This window comes from Triticum aestivum, chromosome 3B, assembly GCF_018294505.1.
Source record: "Triticum aestivum cultivar Chinese Spring chromosome 3B, IWGSC CS RefSeq v2.1, whole genome shotgun sequence".
NCBI classification, from domain to species: Eukaryota; Viridiplantae; Streptophyta; class Magnoliopsida; order Poales; family Poaceae; genus Triticum; species Triticum aestivum.
In genome coordinates, this window is record NC_057801.1 from 65,400,891 (window position 1) to 65,423,781 (window position 22,891).

The 22,891-nt window shown below is 45.2% G+C and overlaps 2 protein-coding genes across 2 annotated transcripts; one reads left to right on the forward strand and one right to left on the reverse strand.

The window, feature by feature from the left end:
* Window positions 1-2,417: 2,417 nt before the first annotated feature.
* On the forward strand, window positions 2,418-4,640 carry LOC123064804 (F-box/FBD/LRR-repeat protein At1g16930). Its single transcript, XM_044488208.1, has 3 exons — window positions 2,418-3,553; window positions 3,746-3,889; window positions 4,009-4,640. Exons 1-3 carry the CDS (start codon window positions 2,486-2,488, stop codon window positions 4,441-4,443), a joined length of 1,647 nt encoding a protein of 548 aa, XP_044344143.1. The 5' UTR covers window positions 2,418-2,485; the 3' UTR covers window positions 4,444-4,640.
* Window positions 4,641-16,027: 11,387 nt separating this feature from the next.
* LOC123068599 (E3 ubiquitin-protein ligase PRT6) lies at window positions 16,028-22,891 on the reverse strand. The gene is made up of 8 exons (XM_044491209.1): window positions 22,583-22,891; window positions 21,118-22,179; window positions 19,571-20,643; window positions 19,349-19,489; window positions 18,392-18,635; window positions 17,567-18,301; window positions 17,104-17,289; window positions 16,028-16,549 (listed from the first exon to the last, which is right to left on the reverse strand). The coding sequence occupies exons 1-8, from the start codon at window positions 22,625-22,627 to the stop codon at window positions 16,214-16,216; spliced, it is 3,822 nt and encodes a 1,273-aa protein (XP_044347144.1). The 5' UTR covers window positions 22,628-22,891; the 3' UTR covers window positions 16,028-16,213.

Below are 22,891 nucleotides of genomic sequence, written 5' to 3' on the forward strand. Positions count from 1 at the left end.
ATGGTCAATACGTGCCACTAGTGCACGTGTTGAACTACGGTAACTACCATGGAGATACCCTGGTAAGATTTTTGTACTATTACAACATCCGTGCATCTTTTTGCACACTTCTAAAACTAGTACATCATATCATTGCTAACTACGAAGTTATTACTATGTTTTTCAACAGATAATCCCGAATGATTGTGTGCCTCATCTGATGTATACACATGGTAGCCTTCATGTTTTGAACATACAACCAGGTCGGCCTACGAATCTCAACTGTCCATACCGGGTTTCTAAAATAAGTGGAGACCTGAGAATCAAAGAATGGAAAAAATGTATGGACAGTCGTAAGGAGCTTCTTGGAAGCAACATTCAGCGAAGGGCAAAAATTGAAGACAGGATGATTGCCATTCTTCATAATGGAGAGTCAGGGTTTATATTGTTTTATGCTATTTTACCTTAAGGGTGTTTAGGTCCTACCTGATACTGATGATCATGTGTTAAGAACAATTATGTAGGGTTGGGTCCGATGACTATGAGGATGATGATCGTATGACTTATTATTAATAACGAGTAAAAGTTGTATGATGATGCATGATTAGTAGGACGGGTACTTGTTATTATATATGCTGATGTATGCGAGCATGCATGAGTTATTATATCAGCGGGTAAAATGAACATATATAGCAGCAGCGTTGGTAAACCAAGGACGAAGATATAAGAGAGGACACTTCTCTTTATTAGCTAGCTAATATAACAACCTAAAAATAACCCCCAAAACCCCTAAAGCAGTCAATTTCCAAAAAAAAACATGGACTTTTGGTCCCGGTTGGAGCCACCAACCGGTACCAAAGGCCCCCTGACTGGGCTCGGCGCACAGAGCCGTGTGGAGGCACATTAGTCCCGGTTCTAGTTTGAACCGGGACTAATGGGTGGAGGTATTAGTAACGGCCCATTAGTCCCGGTTCATGAACCGGGACTAAAGGCCCTCACGAACCGGGACTATTAGGTGTTTTTCTACTAGTGCATTGTATTGGGTGTGTTGGGGACACAAGAGACTCTTTGTTATTTGGTTGCAGGGTTGTTTGAGAGAGATCATCTTCATCCTGCGCCTCCTACGGATTGATAAACCTTAGGTCATCCACTTGAGAGAAATTTGCTACTGTCCTACAAACATGTGCACTTGCAGACCCAACAACGTCTACAATAAGAAGGTTGTGTAGTAGACATCAGCGGCAGCAGCAGCAAGGGAACGACGGTGGGCGTGCGCGTGGAGCAGATGTGATCTGTTCATGGCGGCTAGGGTTAGGAGACACCGCACACTTATATAGATGCAGCCGCGTGGGGCTCGACCCACGTCCGAGTCCGTGACAGCCCACGATCCGACGTCTCAGATTGTGGTCCAGCTGTCAGAGAACTCTCCGTTAGTGACTGGCAAAAGTAAGCGCGTAGGTGTGAGCTCGGCTCGGCTCAATCCCGCAACCCGTGGCGCGGCGGAGGAGTGCGCGAGGGCCTCTTCTCTTCTCAACCTCCAATAGCATGTGGAAGAGAAACCCTTATAAGGAGGTCCAACTCCTCTTCCACTTTCAGGGTGGGACTAAACTTCCCACTACACCTAGTGCCATATAACCCACATGGACCTTTAGAGATTTTTCAGAAATTGCTATATGGGCCTAGAGCCCATCTGAAATTTCAGCAGTACACCATCTGCCCCAAGTAACACTTTAATTTTATTCTTAACTCTTCGCATGTTGGCCCTCATCTGGAAATAACGAGTACTTTTGTCACCAGCCCGCAGCCATTCTACTGAGCTCTCTGCTTCCACATGAGCTCCTCATGCTTGTATAGCTCCAGCAGCTCATTTTTAATTTTAATTTCTCTTACCGAGGGGGCAACTCTCCCAGGAACAACACGTAAAATTTCCAACTCTTTCTTTAATCTTTTATTAATATTCATCCTTTTTATTAATTTCCAAAAACACGCGTTCATGCCCAAACCGCTTTGCTCATCTTATGCTTTTGCCCTTTGACCGTTTGATTGTCATTTTGAAAACTTCATAAAAATTCATACTAACTCAGAAAAATACAAATAAGATATCAAAATGTTGCGAGAAACATCACCTACATGTGCATGTCATTTGCATCCATCCATGATAAAAGTATTGGAAAGTCCCAATCTCCGGTTTAAGCTAAAACATCCCACAGCTTCATTTTCATCAAACTCCCTCATTTGACAAACTAAAGAGGCATTGAGCTTGCCTTCAATTTCAAATTAAATGCACCAAGTAAGTAGGAGCGTGTGATGGGCCCTGGAACAACAATACAGCTTGGGACATTTGGCCCAGCCGACAAGGAAGGAACCAAACCAAAACCCTAGCTCAATCATTCACAAAGACCAAAGCAGCCGCCTCGCCTCGCCTCCACTCCACTTTCCCCATTCCCACCAGCTCCACCGCCGCGCCCTCCGCCTCCGCCTTCGGCGTCCGTCCTTTGGCCTCACCATGGAGGACGTAGCCGGGATGATTTTCTCTGGCCCCGAGTTCAAGAAGATGGACGAGAACATGCGAATGCTGACGGTGGACGTCTTCAAGGCCATCCCCAGGCCGACCGTCTCCACGGCCGCGCCCCTCGCCAGCGCCGCCGCCGCCGCGCGGGACGGCGTCGACCGCATCAGCCGCCTCCCCGTCGGGATCCTCCGCAACATCGTCTCCCGCCTCCCCGCCAAGGACGCCGGGCGCACCACCGCGCTGGCCAAGCGCTGGCGCCGCGTCTGGCACTCGGTGCCGCTCGTCCTCGTCGACGCGCACCTCCTCTCCGACCGCAGCGTCGTGGGGCGCGGCCAGTTCCGCGAGATGGGCCTCGAGTCCTGGTACGCCGGCCTGTTTCGCATCCTGGACGCCATGGGCACCCTCGCAGACAACGTGTCCCACGTCCTCGCCGCGCACCCGGGCCCCTTCGCCTTCGTCTACCTCGCCGGCAACAACATGTTGTATCACCTGGACAAGTTGGAGCTCTGGCTCAAACTCCTCGCCGCCAAGGGCGTCAAAGAACTCGTCTTTGTGAACCTCGCATCCAAGTTCGACGACCAGCTGCCCATACCCGCCGCCGAGCTCTTCAACTGCACCGCCCTCACCAAGCTCTACATCGGCACCTGGTGCTTCCCGGACACAAGCACATCCGACCTCCCGCCTACTGCTGCCTTCCCCTACCTCCGGGAGCTTGGCCTCTGCAACCTCCTCATCAAGGACAAGGACCTCGCCTTCGTGCTGGACAGATGCCCCGTCCTGGAGAAGCTCATGATCGCCAGAAGCCGGTGGCCAGTGTGCCTCCGCATCCACAGCCGCAGTCTACGAAGCGTTCAGGTGTGCATGGCTATCGTGCCAGAAATCAATGTGGTGCGCGCTACACGCCTGGAGAGGCTCTTTCTGTGGGAAGCTTGGGGTTGGGGCGACCGTGATCTCACCAACATGTCCTCCAAAGTCAAGATCGGCCATGCACCCAAGCTGCGCTTCCTGGGATTCTTGGTGCCTGGAATGCACCAACTTGAGATTCGCAACACAGCCATCATGGTCCGTGTGCTTTAGATACATCCCCTTTTATCTATTTTGATGACAAGTATTTTCGGACGGAGGGAGTATGAATCTTCTTTCATTCCGAATCACCATGTTTTAATACTAATTTCTAAGTTCCATCCTTTAATTTGTAGTAAGTATATATAGCAGTATTACCACAAAATGCATCATAATTAAATTAATTTGCAGGTTAACACCAAGGCAAGTCCAAACACCACTGTCCCAAGCGTTCAGATGCTGGGAGTTCAAGTGAAACTTGGAACCCACTTTGAAGCCAGGATGCTGCCTAGTTTCCTCAGATGCTTTCCTAACATCGAGACGCTCTATGTCCAGGTATAATTTGACCTGAGTCACTAGCTACTCATGTTTGTGTCTGCCTGCACCAAATGAATTGAGACTGCTACTCATGACGTGCCATCTATATGTCCTCTGTTTGATTTATTAATTTGCAGTCCGAGAATGATGACTTCAAGTTCTGGGGACCTAAAACTGGTGGCACAAGCAAAGCCATCAACCTCAAGTTCTGGAAGGATGCTGGTCCTATTGAATGCATCCAGAGGCACATCAAGAAGTTGGTTCTCCGTGAGTTCCGGGGGAGGAAAAGCGAGCTTGACTTCCTCAAGTACATTGCCGAGCATGCGCAAGTTCTGGAGGAGATGGTGATTGTGATGACCCATGGGCATTTGCCGTCAGATAATTTGGGTGCCAAGCTGAGGATCTTCATGGCTTCTGCAAAATGGGCTAATGGATGCTGCAAGATGATGGTCTTCAAGAGTCCATTTGAGCAAGAAGGTACAGCGTGGTGCTACCTAAGAGGATTTGATTTTTCTATTGAGGATCCTTTTGATGTCTCAAAATGCCGCGAAGACAAATGTGCTGCCCATTAGTTTTCTGTGTTGTTAAGCATCTATAACGTACTGCCTTAGACTGTTGGTAATGTGTTTTCTCTGGTCTGGGATTTGGGAAGGATCCTACTTGCTTGGCTTCAGTGACTATTAAGTGCCCAAGTTATTTAGCACTATCATTTCTCTTGCAGAAGACTATTGTTAGTTAAATAGAAATGCTGTTTCCAGGATTCAGTTTACATTGCAGGAGTTTGTCTAAATGTATGGCTGAATATTGATGGGAAAGTTTTATCCATCGCTTACTATCTAAGAATGTTCCTCAAGAATTGCTCCTTTTGGCATCGTGCTTCAATTTTTGCAAATTCTCTATGGTGCTTGGTTGCTTATTTACATATTTACACCAAATTACCTCCGTAGCTATTTACGGTGTTTCTAATTTTTGTTCTGCCTATCCATTTTACCATGCACTTATGGAATATGGGGCTAAATTTACTATTGATTGTTGCTTCAACTGGGTTTGGGTGACACTTATTTATACATAATTACATTTATGATAGGGACATAAGTCTAGGCTTCATTTTACCTTAAACAAATATATATCTTGGTCAGTCTGCTTCTACCATGTGCTCTGGCATTTTGTTTTGAAATGATGGACCATATTTTTTTTTAGGCACCGTTAAGTCCAATTTATCACTATGCCACGTGCACTGCACTGTCTGAAGATGAAATAGGTATCTTGCACAAAGGTAAGTAACAGCTTAAGCAACTCAGAGGGAAACAAATGCTAAAATAAAAATAGTTCTTTTGGTGATTTCAAATGCTAGGTTTGAATTCTTGGTGCCATGCTTTCCTTTAAACTGTGAATTAAGGTCCTTTCTACCTAGAAGAATGGACTTTAGGTGTGCCATTATCAGTTTATTACTCCCTCCGTTTGGAATTACTTGACTGTGTAACTTCACTGTTGATTTATGGTGCATTTATTTGCTTGATCAGATATTGTCCATGATTGTTATAAGTTATTATATGTTGCTATTAGCATGCTACAAATATACTTTTAACCACTGAGGATAGGAGTGTGTTTGTTGCTTGCATCAGTATTATGCTTATGTCTGAATGACAATTGAACTTGATGAGAAAACAACAGAAAGAATCTGATATCACTCTGCCTAAGCTTTGGGTTAGATGAAACAGTCTGTGTGCCTAGCTTTGACTTGTATTAGTGCATATATATTTGGTACTAGCAGCAATGACGTGGTATTGTGCTTGGCTGCTTAGTTCTGCTGCTTCTTCCAAATGAAATGCTGTTATGCGGTACGCTATGGATGTTACGGTTGCTCTTGAATCTTGTGCACTGCAATCAGCAGATACACTATTTGATTCCATGAAAATATTCACCTTTTTGTTGGAAATATGCCCTAGAGGCAATAATAAAAGTATTATTATTATATTTCCTTGTTCATGATAATTGTCTTTTATTCATGCTATAACTGTATTATCCGGAAATCGTAATACACGTGTGAATACATAGACCACAATATGTCCCTAGTGAGCCTCTAGTTGACTAGCTCGTTGTGATCAACAGATAGTCATGGTTTCCTGGCTATGGACATTGGATGTCGTTGATAACGGGATCACATCATTAGGAGAATGATGTGATGGACAAGACCCAATCCTAAGCCTAGCACAAAGATCGTGTAGTTCGTTTGCTAGAGCTTTGCCAATGTCAAGTATCTCTTCCTTTGACCATGAGATCGTGTAACTCCTGGATACCGTAGGAGTGCTTTGGGTGTATCAAACGTCACAACGTAACTGGGTGACTATAAAGGTGCACTACAGGTATCTCCGAAAGTATCTATTGTTTTATGCGGATCGAGACTGGGATTTGTCACTCCGTGTAAACGGAGAGGTATCTCTGGGCCCACTCGGTAGGACATCATCATATGCGCAATGTGACCAAGGATTTGATCACGGGATGATGTGTTACGGAACGAGTAAAGTGACTTGCCGGTAACGAGATTGAACAAGGTATCGGTATACCGACGATCGAATCTCGGGCAAGTAAAATACCGCTAGACAAAGAGAATTGTATACGGGATCGATTGAGTCCTTGACATCGTGGTTCATCCGATGAGATCATCGTGGAACATGTGGGAGCCAACATGGGTATCCAGATCCCGCTGTTGGTTATTGACTGGAGAACGTCTCGGTCATGTCTGCATGTCTCCCGAACCCGTAGGGTCTACACACTTAAGGTTCGATGACGCTAGGGTTATAAAGGAAGCTTGTATGTGGTTACCGAATGTTGTTCGGAGTCCCGGATGAGATCCCGGACGTCACGAGGAGTTCCGGAATGGTCCGGAGGTAAAGATTTATATATAGGAAGTCCTGTTTCGGCCATCGGGACAAGTTTCGGGGTCATCGGTATTGTACCGGGACCACCGGAAGGGTCCCGGGGGCCCACCGGGTGGGGCCACCTGCCCCGGGGGGCCACATGGGCTGTAGGGGGTGCGCCTTGGCCTACATGGGCCAAGGGCACCAGCCCCAAGAGGCCCATGCGCCTAGGGAACCCTAGAGGGAAGAGTCCTCAAGGGGGAAGGCACCTCCGAGGTGCCTTGGGGAGGATGGACTCCTCCCCCCCTCTCTTGGCCGCCGCACCAGATGCCATCTGGAGGCTGGCCGCCGCCCCTTGGGGTGGGAAACCCTAAAGGGGGCGCAGCCCTCCCCTTCCCCTATATATATGAGGCCTAGGGGCTGCCCATAACACGCGATTTGATCTCTCGTTGGTGCAGCCCAGCCCCTCTCCCTCCTCCTCTTCTCCCATGGTGCTTGGCGAAGCCCTGCGGGATTGCCACGCTCCTCCTCCACCACCACGCCGTTGTGCTGCTGTTGGATGGAGTCTTCCTCAACCTCTCCCTCTCTCCTTGCTGGATCAAGGCGTGGGAGACGTCACCGGGCTGTACGTGTGTTGAACGCGGAGGTGCCGTCCGTTCGGCACTAGGATCATCGGTGATCTGAATCACGACGAGTACGACTCCATCAACCCCGTTCACTTGAACGCTTCCGCTTAGCGATCTACAAGGGTATGTAGATGCACTCTCCTTCTACTCGTTGCTGGTCTCTCCATAGATAGATCTTGGTGATTCGTAGGAAAATTTTTGAATTTTTGCTACGTTCCCCATCACTTTTTTCCTTGTTCTAGCACACCCGGTTATGGTAAAAGGTGATTTACTTTAGGGAAGATTGCCCCATTGGGTGACTGGGCTGCCAAGCTGGACGCCTTGAGCTGGCATAATTGTCCTCGTTTTGAAATTTGCATCATCGTCATAACCTGTCAAGTTTGAGGCTAATTTGTTAAATATTTTTTTTAAAATGAGAAATAATACGACATTTCAAAAATTTATGAAAAACAATACAGCATCAAGGGTCGCTAAGCCCATTGGATCCAGTCGGCCATGCCTAGGCTAATTAGGACCCAGTCGACCTAGCCTAAGCCGATAGGCCGGTCGACCAGCGGCATTAGCATCAGTTTGCCGAAGCTAGTTAGTACTAATCGGTTTAGCCGAAACCAATTAGTAGTAATCAGCTTCGCCGAAACCGATTAGTTCAAATCGGCTTAGGCAAACTCGACAGCTACATGAGACCAAAATTTTCAACCGACGGCTGCATGGAACCATATTTTCGACCGTAATTTTATCCCGCCACCCTCTCCCTAGTTAGCCGCAATTTCCCGCAACCTTTCCCTCCATATGTTCCGGCATTATCCTTCCCGCCAACCCTTTGTCGTCATTCTTTCCCGCCAACCCTTTCCCTCCATTCTCTGTGAACATCACCTTCCCGAGAAGTGATACTCCAACGTATCTACTTTTCCAAACACTTTTGCCATTGTTTTGGCCCCTAATTTGCATGATTTGAATGGAACTAACCCGGACTGATGCTGTTTTCAGCAGAATTGCGATGATGTTGTTTTTGTGCAGAAATAAAAATTCTCAGAATTGGACGAAACTTTCAGGAGAATTTTTATATAATATATAAAAATACTGGAGCGAAGAACCACCGGAGAGGGGCCACCCTGGGTCCACAAGACACCAGGGCGCGCCCCAGGTGCCAGGCGCGCCCTGGTGGCTTGTGGGGCCCTCGTGGCTCCACCGACCCTAATTCCTGGACTATAAATTCCTATTTCCGGAGAAAAAATAAGAGAGAAAGTTTCATCACGTTTCATGAGACAGAGCCGCCGCCACCTCCTGTTCTTCATCGGGAGGCCTGATCTGGAGTCCGTTCGGAGCTTCGAAGAGGGGGATTCGTAGCCGTCGTCATCATCAACCCTCCTTCATCGCCAATCTCATGATGCTCACCACTGGGCGTGAGTAAATTCCTTCGTAAGCTTGCTAGACCGTGATGGGTTGGATGATATCTATCATGTAATCAAGTTAGTTTTGTTAGGGTTTGATCCCTAGTATCCACTATGTTCTGAGATTGATGTTGCTATGACTTTGCTATGCTTAATGCTTGTCACTAGGGCCCGAGTGCCATGATTTCAGATCTGAACCATTTATGTTTTCATGATTATATCTATGTTCTTGATCCGATCTTGCAAGTTATAGTCACCTATTACGTGTTATGATCCGTATACCCCAAAGTGACAATAATCGGGATTCTTTCCAGTGATTACCGTAGTTTGAGGAGTTCATGTATTCACTATGTGTTAATGCTTTGTTCCGGTTCTCTATTAAAAGGAGGCCTTAATATCCCTTAGTTTTCATATGGACCCGCTGCCACGGGAGGGTAAGACAAAAGATGTCATGCAAGTTCTTATCGCAAGCATGTATGACTATATATGGAATACATGCCTACATTATATCGATGAACTGGAGCTAGTTTTGTGTCGCCCTAGGTTATAACTGTTACATGATAAATGTCATCCACCATATGTCACCGATCCAATGCCTACGAGTTTTTCCTATATTGATCTCTGCTAAGTTACTACTGTTGCTGCTGCCGTTACAACTGCTACAAAATCACTGTTGTCATTGTTACTACTGATGCTATTGTTTGCTATTGCTATCAGACCATCATATTACCGTGCCACTGATCACTTTGATGCAAATATTAAGTTTCCAGGTGTGGTTGAATTGACAACTCAACTGCTAATACTCACAAATATTCTTTGGCTCCCCATGTGTCGAATCAATAAATTAGGGTTGAATACTCTACCCTCGAAAACAGTTGCGATCCCCTATACTTGTGGTTATCAAGAAGCCACAGTAGGTATGCCTCCAGGCTCCGAGTGATCTGTGTCGCAGTCAAGAGGACTTGTGGATACCCCGGGAACTTCTAGATCTGTAGTCAGTAAGTAAATAGAGACAGTTAGTAAATAGAGAAGGTATATGTAGAACCAGATGCATGACAAATAAAAATATGAGGCTGGTGAACTAACCTAGAAATGGAGCAACCAGTCAAACTTAGGTCCGTAAGGCTCCGAGACTAAGGCCGGAGCATTAGGGTAAACATCTCGGAAACGTTGTGCAATTTCCTGCTCCCAAGCAGCCGGTGCCTCCAACGGTCCTATGGCATGACCCGCCAAGGGTAGTCCCAACAAAAGTGACACGTCCTCCAGAGTAGTTGCCATCTCTCCTCGGCGGAAGTGAAACATGTGGGTCTCGGGCCTCCATCGGTCCACTAAGCACGTGAGCAAAGATGCATCAATGGCGAGGCGTGTAGAGATATCTGTGGCCGCAACCAGACGTGCGGGGCGTGCAGCATAACAAACTAAAAATATTCACACACCTAAATATTTGACATCTGAATATATTACGGAATATTATCGGACCAACTAAAAATATTCACAAACCTAAATATTGGACATCTAAATATATTACGAAATTTTATTGGATCAAGTAAAAATATTAACAGACCTAAATATCTGACATCTAAATATATTGCGGAATATTACCGGACCAACTAAAAATATGCACACACCTAAATATTTGACATCTAAATATATTATGAAAAATTACCGGACCAACTAAAAATATTCACAGACCTAAATATCAGACATCTAAATATATTACGGAATATTACGGAACCCACTGAATAATCGCACACCATAATATTTCACATCTAAACATATTACTAAATACTTACGGAACAACTATGACAGAGAAAATGTCAGTTGAATTTTACCCTTGAAGCGTGCGAAGCAACAATGAACGGTGGCCTTCAATCACCGGAGCATCCACCACCTCCACCTCCACCACCTCTACCAAAATGCTCACCACCACCACCAAGCTATCCCATCACGAGATCGAGGTCTCCCTTGCCTCCCCCAACCCTCTACAATGCAACTACGGTGGAAAATGGGCAAGAAATCGGCTAACATTCGTGTAAAAATTAGAGTTTATTCGAGTAGGGAGAGAAGAACGGAAGAATAGAAGAAGAATGTAGGAGGAAGAAGGGGGGCGTGTGTGGCTGGTGGCTTAGCCGCCTCCTTTCGGCCTGGCCAAAGCTGACTGGCCCTATCGGCCTGGGCCCGGCCGACCGGACGCCCACCAGGCCGAGTGGATAAGGGGTGACGCGGCATGGCCTATCGTCGGCTTCCACGCGGTCGAGTGGCCACTTGTCGGCCTTGCAGTGGCCGACTGAGGCCTGTCGGCTTAGCCACGGCCGACTGCAGCCAGTCGGCTTCCAGGTGGCCAACAGTGTATTAATTTTAAAGAAAATAAAAATGGTGTATTATTTCTCAAATTTATTAAAAAATGTATTATTTAAAAAATAGCAAGTTCGAGCTCATATAATTAAATTCTGTAACAAATAATTTGTCATTCCAACGTGGCATTTCCCATTGACTATATGAGTAAAACGAGATTGCCAAGTATGCTGGCGGGCCGATGACAATTTTCATGCAACCGCTGACCTGCTTGAGCATGATGGACATGCGTGATGTTCTGGAGCGGCGCTCCCAGGACCAGGAACCTGGAGCCCGGCGCGGATAACTGTGAAGGTGAAGCCATGAGTGTTAGCTAAGTTACAAGAAATTTCAGTTCAACTCAAGATACCCAAAGATGTACCCAAAAAAGGACATACAGTTGCACGGAGGGAGGTTCCTTTTTCCTCTGAAAAAATTAAGTACTGCATAACGCAACAATTGAGCCAATCAGCACCATCTAAACAAAAATCATTCACAGCTTTAACAAAATGGCATACACTGTTACTCCTTCCGTTCCTAAATATTTGTCTTTTTAGAGATTCAAATGGACTACTACATACGGATGTATATAGACATATTTTAAAATGTAGATTCACTCATTTTGCTTCATATGTAGTCACTTGTTGAAATCTCTAGAAAGACAAGTATTTAGGAACGGAGGGAGTATAATATTGTAAAATGCATAATCAAGAGATATCAGGTGCTCCAAGGTGTTTAGGTGCTCCCGTGCTCCCACTATCAAAATACATCTCACACTACTGGAATTTTCCTATACGCCGGGTGCACGGATCTTCGCCCGAAGAGGGACTGGATCAGCTCTAAAGCCAAGTCAGATGGGGAGAACTACACCAAAAAGTTAAATGAGAAGTACGAGGAAGATGTTGATCCTCTTACGGCGCCGTTTGACCCTATTGTGGCCATTGCCGCGGCAGGCGGTTGACTGAATGGCCGGATGGCAATTCACCTCGATTCCGTCATAACCTCCTCCCTTTCGAGAGTCACCACGCTCCGTGCTATGAGTACTAGCTCTGCTCCTACCATAGAGCGTCACGTACCACATACCGTGACCATTATTAAGGAAATTCAGGTCAGTGCTTCTTCATGATCCTTAATGGTCCTGCATGTTTGCATTTCAACACTGATGACATTTACATTGCCATATTATAGACCCGGCTGAATGACACCGAGAAGGAACGAATGAAAACCGGGCTCAACTGAAGGCACAAAATGATCTAGTGAAGTCTTTACAATATATGGTGGCCAATCTTTATTCTATACAGGGCAAGCCAGACATGCCAGCGACGGAAGAGTGGAACATTGTGAGTTCCATTCGAACTTTGCCGAGTGACCATTTTCGACATTGCCATATGCATTCATCTTATTGTCTCAAAATTCTTACAGCTCAATCCATCACAAGGGTCCAACAATGTTCCGACGGTTCCACCTCGTCTACCTCCTACTCCTTCTGATGTTGATGTAGTTGGGGAAGCAAACGTAATGATGGCTCCTCCTTGTCCGCCTCCTAGTCCTTCTGGTGTTCATGTTCCCACTCCGAGCACCAAAACTGTGTGAACTTCATGTTCATGTTCCCACTCCTAGTCCTTCCAGGCGTGTGCTTGAGAACTATTGCATCTTGTGTGCTCGAGACTTGTGAACTTGTGGTAGTCGAGTGTATGAACAACACTATTAGACCATTTATGCACTATTGCTTGTATGTGGGATGTGATTGAGAAATATTGCTTTTTATGTGCAATGCTGCTTATATGTGAGATGTTCGATGTGGGATGCACTGTATACTGTTGTTTGTGTTGTTTTGTTGCAGGAATAAAACCAAAAACGAGGAAAAAAGACTGTTGGACATACCTTTACCGAGGGCTACTCTCGGTAAAACCTATTGAACTGGAGCGGGTGGCTCTCTTTACCGAGGGCTCCTCTCAGAAAACCAGGATGACCTGTAGGGCCTGACAAACCTTTGACGAGCGTTACCCTTGGCAGTTTTCTACTGGCTTACTTTGCCAAGAGCAGCTCTCGGCAAAGCCAGGCTCGGCCTACACGGTTGGACCCACATGTTAGGTGGTAGCCACGTGTCAGTTTCCTATTGGCCCGCTTTGCCGAGAGCCGCTCTCGGCAAAGGCAGTTGTGGCCTACACGGTTGGACCCACCTGTCAGGTGGGTGCCACGTGTCAGTTTTCTATTGGCCAGCTTTGCCGAGAACGGCTCTCGGCAAAGCCAGCATCAGCCTACACGGTTGGACCCACCTGTCAGATGATCACCACGTGTCGGCTTCCTATTGGCTTACTTTGCCGAGAGTGGCTGTCGGCAAAGCCAGCCTCGGCCTACACAGTTGGACCCACCAGTCAGGTGGGCGCCACGTGTCAGCTTTCTATTGGCCCTTGACCTAGATGGCTGGACCCACCTGTCAGGTTGCCGTTTCCGTCAGGTGTCCATGAGTCACTTTATTTTGCCGAGCTACACTGTTTGGCTCTCGGCAAAGTGTTTGCCGAGTGCCTGACCATTGGCTCTCGGCAAATTCCTGTTTGCCTGAGAGCTATACGCCGGGTGGCCTTTGCCGAGTGCCACTCTCGGCAAAGGCTTTGGCGGCGGTTTTCGGCCCTTTGCCGAGTGTTCGTGGCACCCGGCATATAAATTGATTCCAGTAGTGTCAATAGTGCATGAAAAAATCTAACAAAAATATAAATGGATAGTGCACATTATCACCTACCCCCTCCGTCCTTAAATGAGTGTACTTCCAACTTGATTGGAAAGTCAAAAAAATTATGTTTGACCGATTTATACAATAATACATCAACATTTATGCCATTAAATTAGTAGCATTAGATGCATGATAAAATATATTTTCATCATATATCAATTTGGTTTCACAAATATTGATATATTTTTGCACAAACTCGATCAAACTTTGAGATAGCTTGACTCTCCAACATAGTTAAAAATACACTCCTTGAAGGACGAAGGGAGTATCATCACACAAAATCTGAAATGCAACAAATACTTGTGGAAGGTGCAACGAAAAAGAGAAAATCAGCTTCGATAGTTGCGGGTTGCAACTGTTCATAATAGTTATGTTACTGTTCAAACATCGATTTCTCTTTTTTGTTGCGTCTAGTACAAGTACTAGTTGCATCTAAACTTTTGCATGATGGTAGAAGATAACATGTACTATCCTACATATTTTTGTTATAATTTGTCAAGCATGTCTTGTAGTGCAAATCAAGCACGGGAGTACGCGAGCACCGGCCCCGCGTCGTCCCCGTCTCGGGTGGCGTCCGGATCCACTTTTCTCGGCCCCTCACCCCGTGCGCTCTCCTCTCACCGCCGCCGAGCGACGCCCCCGCGCTTGCCCGCGTGGCTGACGATGGCGGCGGGGCTCTGTTTCTGTGGTCGATCGGGCGCAGACGGTGATCTGCTACGGTGACTTGAGGCAGTGGATGCAGCGCCTCTGTGCATCTTGTGCGGTGCGTCCACTTCTCTCCCTCATAATATAAGAGCGTTTTTTTACTACAATACCCTTTGAATTAAATATATAATCAGATTTGTGAGAGGAGTGTGTGTGTGGAATTGAACCATGGCGAGGACATCCTCGATGATGTGAAATTTTTCCATAAAGGGTCAGTTGCATCATGTTATTTGGGTTAAATTACTTTTAGTTATCTTATTTAAATTTGTAATCGTGTAGTACTATCCCCGTTTCAAATAATAAATTTTTTGGATTGTTAATCTGACCGAGTCTATATAAAAATATATTAATATCACAAAACCAAACTTCATTAAATTCATTATAAAATACGTTTTTTAATATACCCCCTTTGTTCTAAATTATAAAATGTTCTATCTTTTTTTTCTTGAATCAAATGTATGTAGACGTGTTTTACACCGTACGGCCGAAAGGCTATTTATAGCACACAGGGGTAGAGGAGAGTGGGATGTCTGTTGAATCTACCGACTAAGGGAAAGCAGGTTGATTAGATCGACTTTACTCGGAAACCTTTACACTACCCTGATTAGTACCGTGTCTATCTGCTCGTTGCCCAGATATTTTACAAACTAGGCAACGGGATGCTTTGCTCATATAATTTAGCAGACGTTTTGTATATGTCTATTCCTTCTCTTTTCACATGGTAGTTTAATAAATAATCCCAGTACAAAAATCTGATTACACTAAATATTAGCACATATTTATTTTAGGTTATTACGTTTGAGCTCCACGCTATGCATTGCAGTTGAGCTGCGCTCAACAGATCTGCGGCGGCGGTGCACCGATAGGGCATGCTGTGGCATCCCAACGACGTCAAGTGTCATGGTTGTTGGAGTAGAATGTCCGGCGCTCTCTCATAGTTCGGACTTTTGAATGAGTTGGCTGGAGCATGAATTGAACATGGTATCAGAGCCAAAAGGTCTTAAGTTCAAGATCCTGCCAACGTAGTATTAAATAAACGATTCTACGGTCTACATCGATCCCACGTCTAAGGACTAAAATAGCCTAGACGTGATGGAGAGTGTTGAAATATATTGCCCGCCTCTCTCCATCAGTTCAGACTTTTGGATGAGTTGATATGGGAGAGGCCCAACTCATCCAGAAGTCTGAACTATGGGAGAGGGCCGGACATTATATTCCAACAATGGTGTCCTGGCTGGCGCGATCGAGGATGAGAAGCACACATTGGGGATTTTGCCTTGGCTCTGGAAGTCTCGATAGAAAGCCTATGGAGAAGACGAGTGGATGGGAAACAAAGATATGTCAGCAGCACATGGTGGCCACATGCGGTGTTTGTTGCGTGCAGCTGGTCAGCTGGGAGCTCCACACACAGGAGTGTTGGGAAAATATCTGGTACACTGGAGCTTGTGGTGCTACCGGAGTTGACTGCATGGTCACCCGCCAGGAAGCAACATGGATCGGCCAAATGGCAATCAGAAGCATCATGCATTTGCATAGCCCAATACAATACACATACTGAATATGTCACATACATCCAGCATTTAACTCACATTTTATTTAAGATATATACACAAGATACCAAGTGGGTTCACACAACGACAAGTTCAAATAAGGTCGCCATACATCCATAAGAATCACAGTTTCAACACAGACTAAGAAGCGGGGTTACCCTGAGACCTGCGCAGGAGAAGCTGAAGAATCTGGTCAGTCTCGGCTTGCTTCTTCCCGACTTCCTCCATCTCCTGTTGGGTTTTCGCGATGATCGCATCAGCCTTTTCTGCTCGCTTCTTCAGGGTGCTGATTTCTTCCCGGAGAGCAGCTGCACCCCGTCTTTCTACCTCGAGTTTATCCTCAAGAACTTGAACAGCTGGCGACTTCGACGAGCCTATGGAGCTGGCATGGGAGAGTAGCTTGGAAGCGAACTCTGCAACTGATCTTGGGGTCTGACCATCTTCAACAGTGTCTGCCATCATAGTTTCCATAGCAGTCTGAAGAGTTTCAGTTAGCAGAGTAGGAGAGAAGTTGCATCAGTGGACCATCAAGCAGAACAACTTTTACATGTTATATCGCACACAAACTATTTTGAGTCCTAAAAGTTGGCTTGGTAAGCTATATTTATGAAACCGTCAGATTTTGCATCATGCTATTTTTGTAAGCCCCACAGTAATCACTTGCACCGTAACGTGCATCCACTTGGTAAAACATGATATATTCTAATCAGTGGATGTTGAGAAATCAAGAAATGTGTCATTTCCATGATGTAATGAAGGAAGGTTACATTGGTGTATCCCGGACAAATAGAAGACCTAGCAAAAGTTGCAATCTGAGATTTCTGGATCAGAGAACAAACAAGAATAGTATACCACCAACATATAATAGATTTAAAAAAATCTAGCTAGTCTTATTGGCATGATATTGAACATGAGATAGAGAAAGGTACTTTAAGTTGTCGAAATACTACAGAAGGGAATCACCAGTTCATGTTGCCATAAAGCATCAACTGGAGAAAGCAAGACAATTGTCAAGAGAAGAGGATTATCACCTGAAGACGAATCAAACAGCAGAGTGGACTTTTGGAATCCGAATCTTGGCACAGAGAGCAAACTGGTCGCGTCTCAACGGCAGTTGATTTGGGCGCATCTGGCTCAAATGCTGGAACATCACGCCCTTCATTTCCTGAGGACTTTATACTTTCAGCAGGTTTTGACTGCTCTGCTCCCATTTTTGCCTAAGACATACAGATTCAGATAAGAAACTAGCACTTAGAATCTATAGTAACAAAATGAGAAAATGGCAGAAATGGGAGGGAAAACTGTAGATGAATTGAAGATTATAATATGTAAATTTAATTGTAGATGAATGGGAGGAAACTATTAGTGTTTCTATCCTAGAGAAAAATTATGTTGTAAGCACACCCAAACAAAGACTTATTTCGACTAAACTTGGTATTCAAGATGGCTTGAGAATATAATTAGACCGGTGAACCTTTTAAATTAAACTCTTACCATGATTGCAGCTTCGCATCGGCGTTTTCCCGTCGAATCTGGAGATCCTAAATTCTGTTTGGCGCTGGCATGATCTGGAATGGATGGGAGTACTTGTGGTGCCATTTGTCTTACTGCAGACATGCACTGCTTACTTAGCTTGGCAAATCTCTGTAACAAACTCTCAGCTAGAGACGGAATATTGCATCCAGAAAAGGTGCTGCCATTCTTTTCCTTGTGCATCAGTGAGACAAGCAAGGTTAGCATGCTATCCTTCTTTAGCTTGTCAGACTCTGGGGAGACTAGTTCTGTAGAGTAGGTCAATATGGGAAAAGCCTCTTCTGCATCCGATGACAGAACAACCCACGATTCATCATCATGCTGCAGTAAGTCCATCCCATACTGGTCCGCAGAAATTTGAGACTCTGCTTCACATATGTCAAGTGCCAACGAAAGCAGGTGCAGACCAGTCACAAGAACATTGCTAGGGGCACGTGATACCGATGATGCGTCGGTGTAAACAGCATAGAAGAGAACAGCACGAACAATTTGAAGGACAGCTTTGGAGGTGGCAATCTTAGAAATACTGCGCAGAGGGCTAAAAACATGAGTCCATTGAGGTAGTTGAGCGCCAAGAGCAGAAACTTTGCAAAAACGGTAATATCTCTCTTTAGCAATCTGCAATTCCCTGGGACTCCAGCGCGGGTGATACAAGTCCAATTCCTTCCAGAATGCTTCGCGAAGCACATACTTGCCCTGTGATATATAACCTTTCTTATTAGTCATGCATTCAAACATAAAAAAGTAAGCTGCAGAAGCATGTAGTATAATTTCAAGGATTAAAACCTTTTTCTTTCCAGATGGATCAGAACAAACTGCGACTGAATCTAGAACATCTTCAAATTGTTCTCTTGACGAAAGGTCATGGGGAAGAGACCTCACAATCTGGCTATGGGTGGCATCTCCAACAGCCAATTTATAAATCAATTCTCTCTTCAAGTTGTCTGCTATGGAACACCCACAAAATCTGCGTTCTTTGACTAGTTGCACAATAAAAGTTAGCATATCTTGTATAAGAACCGACTCATACCTGAAAAAGCATAAGAACATTTTAACAGAACTATTCAGGCAAACTATTAATCTGGATATTGACAGGAAATGCACAGAAGCAATAACATGCTATTCCCTTAAGGCTTTTGTATCATAACACAAAAAATAATAATTCTAGAGCAAAAATAAAAAAAAGGTTGACCTGAATATCACTCAAATGCGCAACTAAAAGAATACAGTAAGCACAAACGAGCTTCCATGCATGTGCCACAACATGTAAGAAGTTAAGTACGTCCCATTGCCACATAAGCACAGTCAAATAACAACGGTTACAACTAAAACTTACTGGCACTGACAGAGAAAATAGAATGATGAAGATAAAATTGAGCACACTCCACAAGACAAGATGATAAAATAAAAAGTAATACTCCCTCCGTTCCTAAATATAAGTCTTTATAGAGATTCCACTATGAACTACATACGGATGTATATAGATGCATTTTAAGTGTGGATTCATTCATTTTGCTCCGTATGTAGTCCACCTAGTGGAATCTCTACAAAGACTTACATTTAGGAACGGAGGAGTACATGATTACAAAAAAGTATGCTTAAACTTTAGCAAGTAGGGAGACACGCAAGAAAAACGGTTGACTGGGTTTATCAATGCAAACGTACATGTACCACCAAAAATTGAAAGAAGCAATATGTTAACAGAAACACAAGTCGAACTGTCATTATATACTGGGGGCTTACTCATTCTGTTGAGTGAGATCCAGAGATGTATAATCTGACAAACCAAATCTTTCTTGAATGGTCCTCATAAAGAACTCTGGAGAAGATAATGCACCACAGCATTGAAGCAGAAACAAATCCGACTCCAAGCCCTGTTCAAACCTGGAAAGATGGGTAATCAATCAGTAGAACTTCAGGACCGTAAGTTGAATAGAAATTCATTTGAGGTCACCAAGAAATCACCATTGCACAGAGCGGTACCACTCAGCACTTAGTATAGCTGCATCACCATTCTTACGCCACATCCCGGCACGCACTTGTGCGCAAAATACTCTCACTCTTAATGGATGCTCCATCACAACTGAAGCAAACGCATAAGGCTCACAACCTCCAAGTACCTGAGAAAAGAACTCATTGGACTGCACAACTGAACATTCCTCTGTTTTGGCATCCTCTCCGAAACATTTCTTCATTGCTTCCCGCAATAGTAATGAAAGCATACGGTGTAAAGGGATATGAAAAGACGTTTCTTGTGAACTGACATCAAAGACAGCATGATGCCAACCTGTCTTACTGAATAGACCTAGTTCATCAGTTCCTGAATGTGGGTGGGCATATAAAAGGTTGCCACCAGTCAGAGTAACAACACTGCTAGTTTCTTGCATCTTTCCCCTTCCTGTGATGTTACCAACCTGAGGCATCCCCCCTTGACCTATCAGCAACATGTTGCCTGACTCTTGAATAGGAGGACCAATTAGTTCATAATAATCTGCAACATTATCTAGTTGGGATCCTTCATTTACCTTCACGCCCAAATCACCAGTCAGTTCCAGCCAGCTACCAATAGCTTTCAAGCACTGACGAATTAAGCAGGCAGCAGGTGATGGTATCTCACTGCTCGAATCACTCAAAGTGCATACCGAGTTCTCATGGGAGACCCTTCCAACTTTTGCAAGCCGCTGGTTCTTGGCACTTTCCATGCCTTTTGTCGCGGTGGAGCATGCAGTAACATTTGTTGACTCTTGTTGCCCAGGAGAAGATAATGCTCCCTTCAGCAAAAGATTCTGAATGATCCCAAGATAATGCCCTAGCATGAAAGGCGCAGATAGATTCTCATTCTCACCTTCAGCAGGGATACTCGTCACTCTCTTGTGAGGATCCATTCCTTGCACAAGTAACAACAGCTTAACCCATGAACTTGTTAGATCAGGCCTCTCAGAAGCAACATATGTAGAAACCTCCTCATGTCTCAGGACATAGCGTGCATCTTCCAATAATTTAAAAGAAGCATCATACAAATTTACCCATTTGCTCGTCTGCAAATAACAAAGTACAAGCATTCATGTGACCATATGAAATAACATAACCCTGTACAGATCTTTGTAGGATATCTGTTAACACATAGTGTGAACACACATTTATCAGAAACCAACAAAATATTATCCTGAAATGTCTATTGTTCATCCATCCCTAGTAATCCAAGTACATGGACATGTCGTTTGTCTCTTGTGCATAGTTGTTTTTGAGAGTTCTCTTGTGCATAGTCAAAGAGAAGCTAGGCGTGCTAATGTTTGATGACAAGCCTACATTCAGGGCCTATGCCCTGTTTTTGACCTGTAAGTGTTACCATTAACGGGTAAGAGAAAATGTTCACCGCGTACCAGCAGCTTTGACAGAATATAGCAATTATGCTCGAAAAGTAACAATATCCCATCAGTGCACATTGGCTGGATAATAAGGCATATAAGCATCTAACTTTTTGAGCCACAGAAAGAAGAAGATAAACATACCTGTAAACGGCCATCCTCACCAACACAAGAAAGAAACAGAGCTGTCAAACATTCAAGAAGAGTACCCAACAAATTGTGCTCGCGCACAAGCCTTGTAGTCAGCGTAGGCACGGTAAATATTTGGACAGAAAAGGCTGGTATCAGTGGATACTCCTCCAGAACATTGTCGTTGCCCCCTTTAATAACTTCAGAAAATGCAACAGGGTAGTACTGAATAAAAACTTTGGCAAACTCACACTTAAAAGCCGGTTCAGCGATAAGCTTCAAAAGCAACTCATGCAATTTGTTCACAACTTTCTTGTCCAGTATCCTCTCTGCCCTCATCAATGCATCCAAGAGACCAGGGGACTCATGGATCCTTTGGGACACAAAACTTAGAAGGCTTTCACTGCATGCGCAGAAGCGAAGAAGCATGTCAGCAATAGAAATCGTCAACTCTTGGGCAACCCTCTTCTTGCAATCGTCAGCCTTTTCACGAGGAATGCAAATCCTCTCCTTCCAGAACAGCAACAGCTCGTCCAACACAGGCCCTACGGAACTCGCAAGCTCCTCGGTAAGAGGCTTAATTTGTTCAGCCCCCTTGTGCCTCGTGCAGAACCCTTGAGGCTTCCAAGCAGTAGCATCCCCACAATCACAACACCCACCACCTGTTTCAAGGATGGAGTAATCATGATCCTTGTGATTACCATTCTGGAAGCACGGAACACAAATCACGCATGTGGGGTCACTCTCGCAGGTCCGGCAACGGTAAGCAACGCCATTCTGCCCCCAGACAGTCCCGCAGACAGCGCGGTCATCCTCAGAGCTAAGCTCCATGTCATGAAGCATTGCATCTGGATTTTTGCCGAACATCATCCACTGCAGCCACAACAGGCTCTCACTGTATGCGTTGGTGCTGCTTCTGCTGCCGTCTTCATCCTTCTTCGGCGACTCCATTAAATCAGTGCCTGCTGACAAGATGGCCGCAGTGATCTCAGGAATCTTATCCTTGTGCTCCTCCAAATACATGAGCAAGCCTTCTTGATGTGTCTGCTCTTCTGCAACTCCACAGATTATCAGCTTCTGCAGGAGGGACACAGTGTTAGTACATCAGCTGATTAGCAGATGTTGATTTATTTATTTTTTTTGCAAATGGTACTTATATCCTACTGAATCATTGCAACTTCTCATCTGTAGATCTCCAACCATAGATAGCATCGAGAAAGCTGAATGAGAAAAACGTTCTTGGCTAAAAAAAAATAAAAAATTCTGGCGGTGGTGATCAGGTCCGAAAGAGGAAAGGGCCAAAAGAGTGTTACAGTAATAATTTTTTAGATGAACTTATGGATACACAAATCGATTTCGCCAAGGCGAATCGCGAGCGCTACCAGCGGTTCTAAGAACAAATCCCACACAGGCATGCAGCAGAAGGCAGGCAACCGCCGGCACGGGGCCAGATCGATCAGAGGAGACGAGAAAGACGCACCTGCACCAGCTGCGCGGCGGCCCCGCCGTCGTCGATTCCGGCCATGGCAAGCAGAAGCAGCCGGTTGGCGCAGGTCCAGCCTCGCCTCGCCGGATCAAACAATCCTCCCCGCAGGAATCCTCCCCGCAGCTCACACAGGAACACCAACAAATTCCCCAACTGTAGGCGACGACTGACTTAGTGTTAGTGAGTAGTAGTACGTAGAGCGGAGATGGTTGAGCGAGCCCGGTAATGACTAAACTACTCCCAAAGCCTGCCACGCCATCCTCCCCACCACGCACTCATTCGCCTCCGGAACAAAAGTCCTTT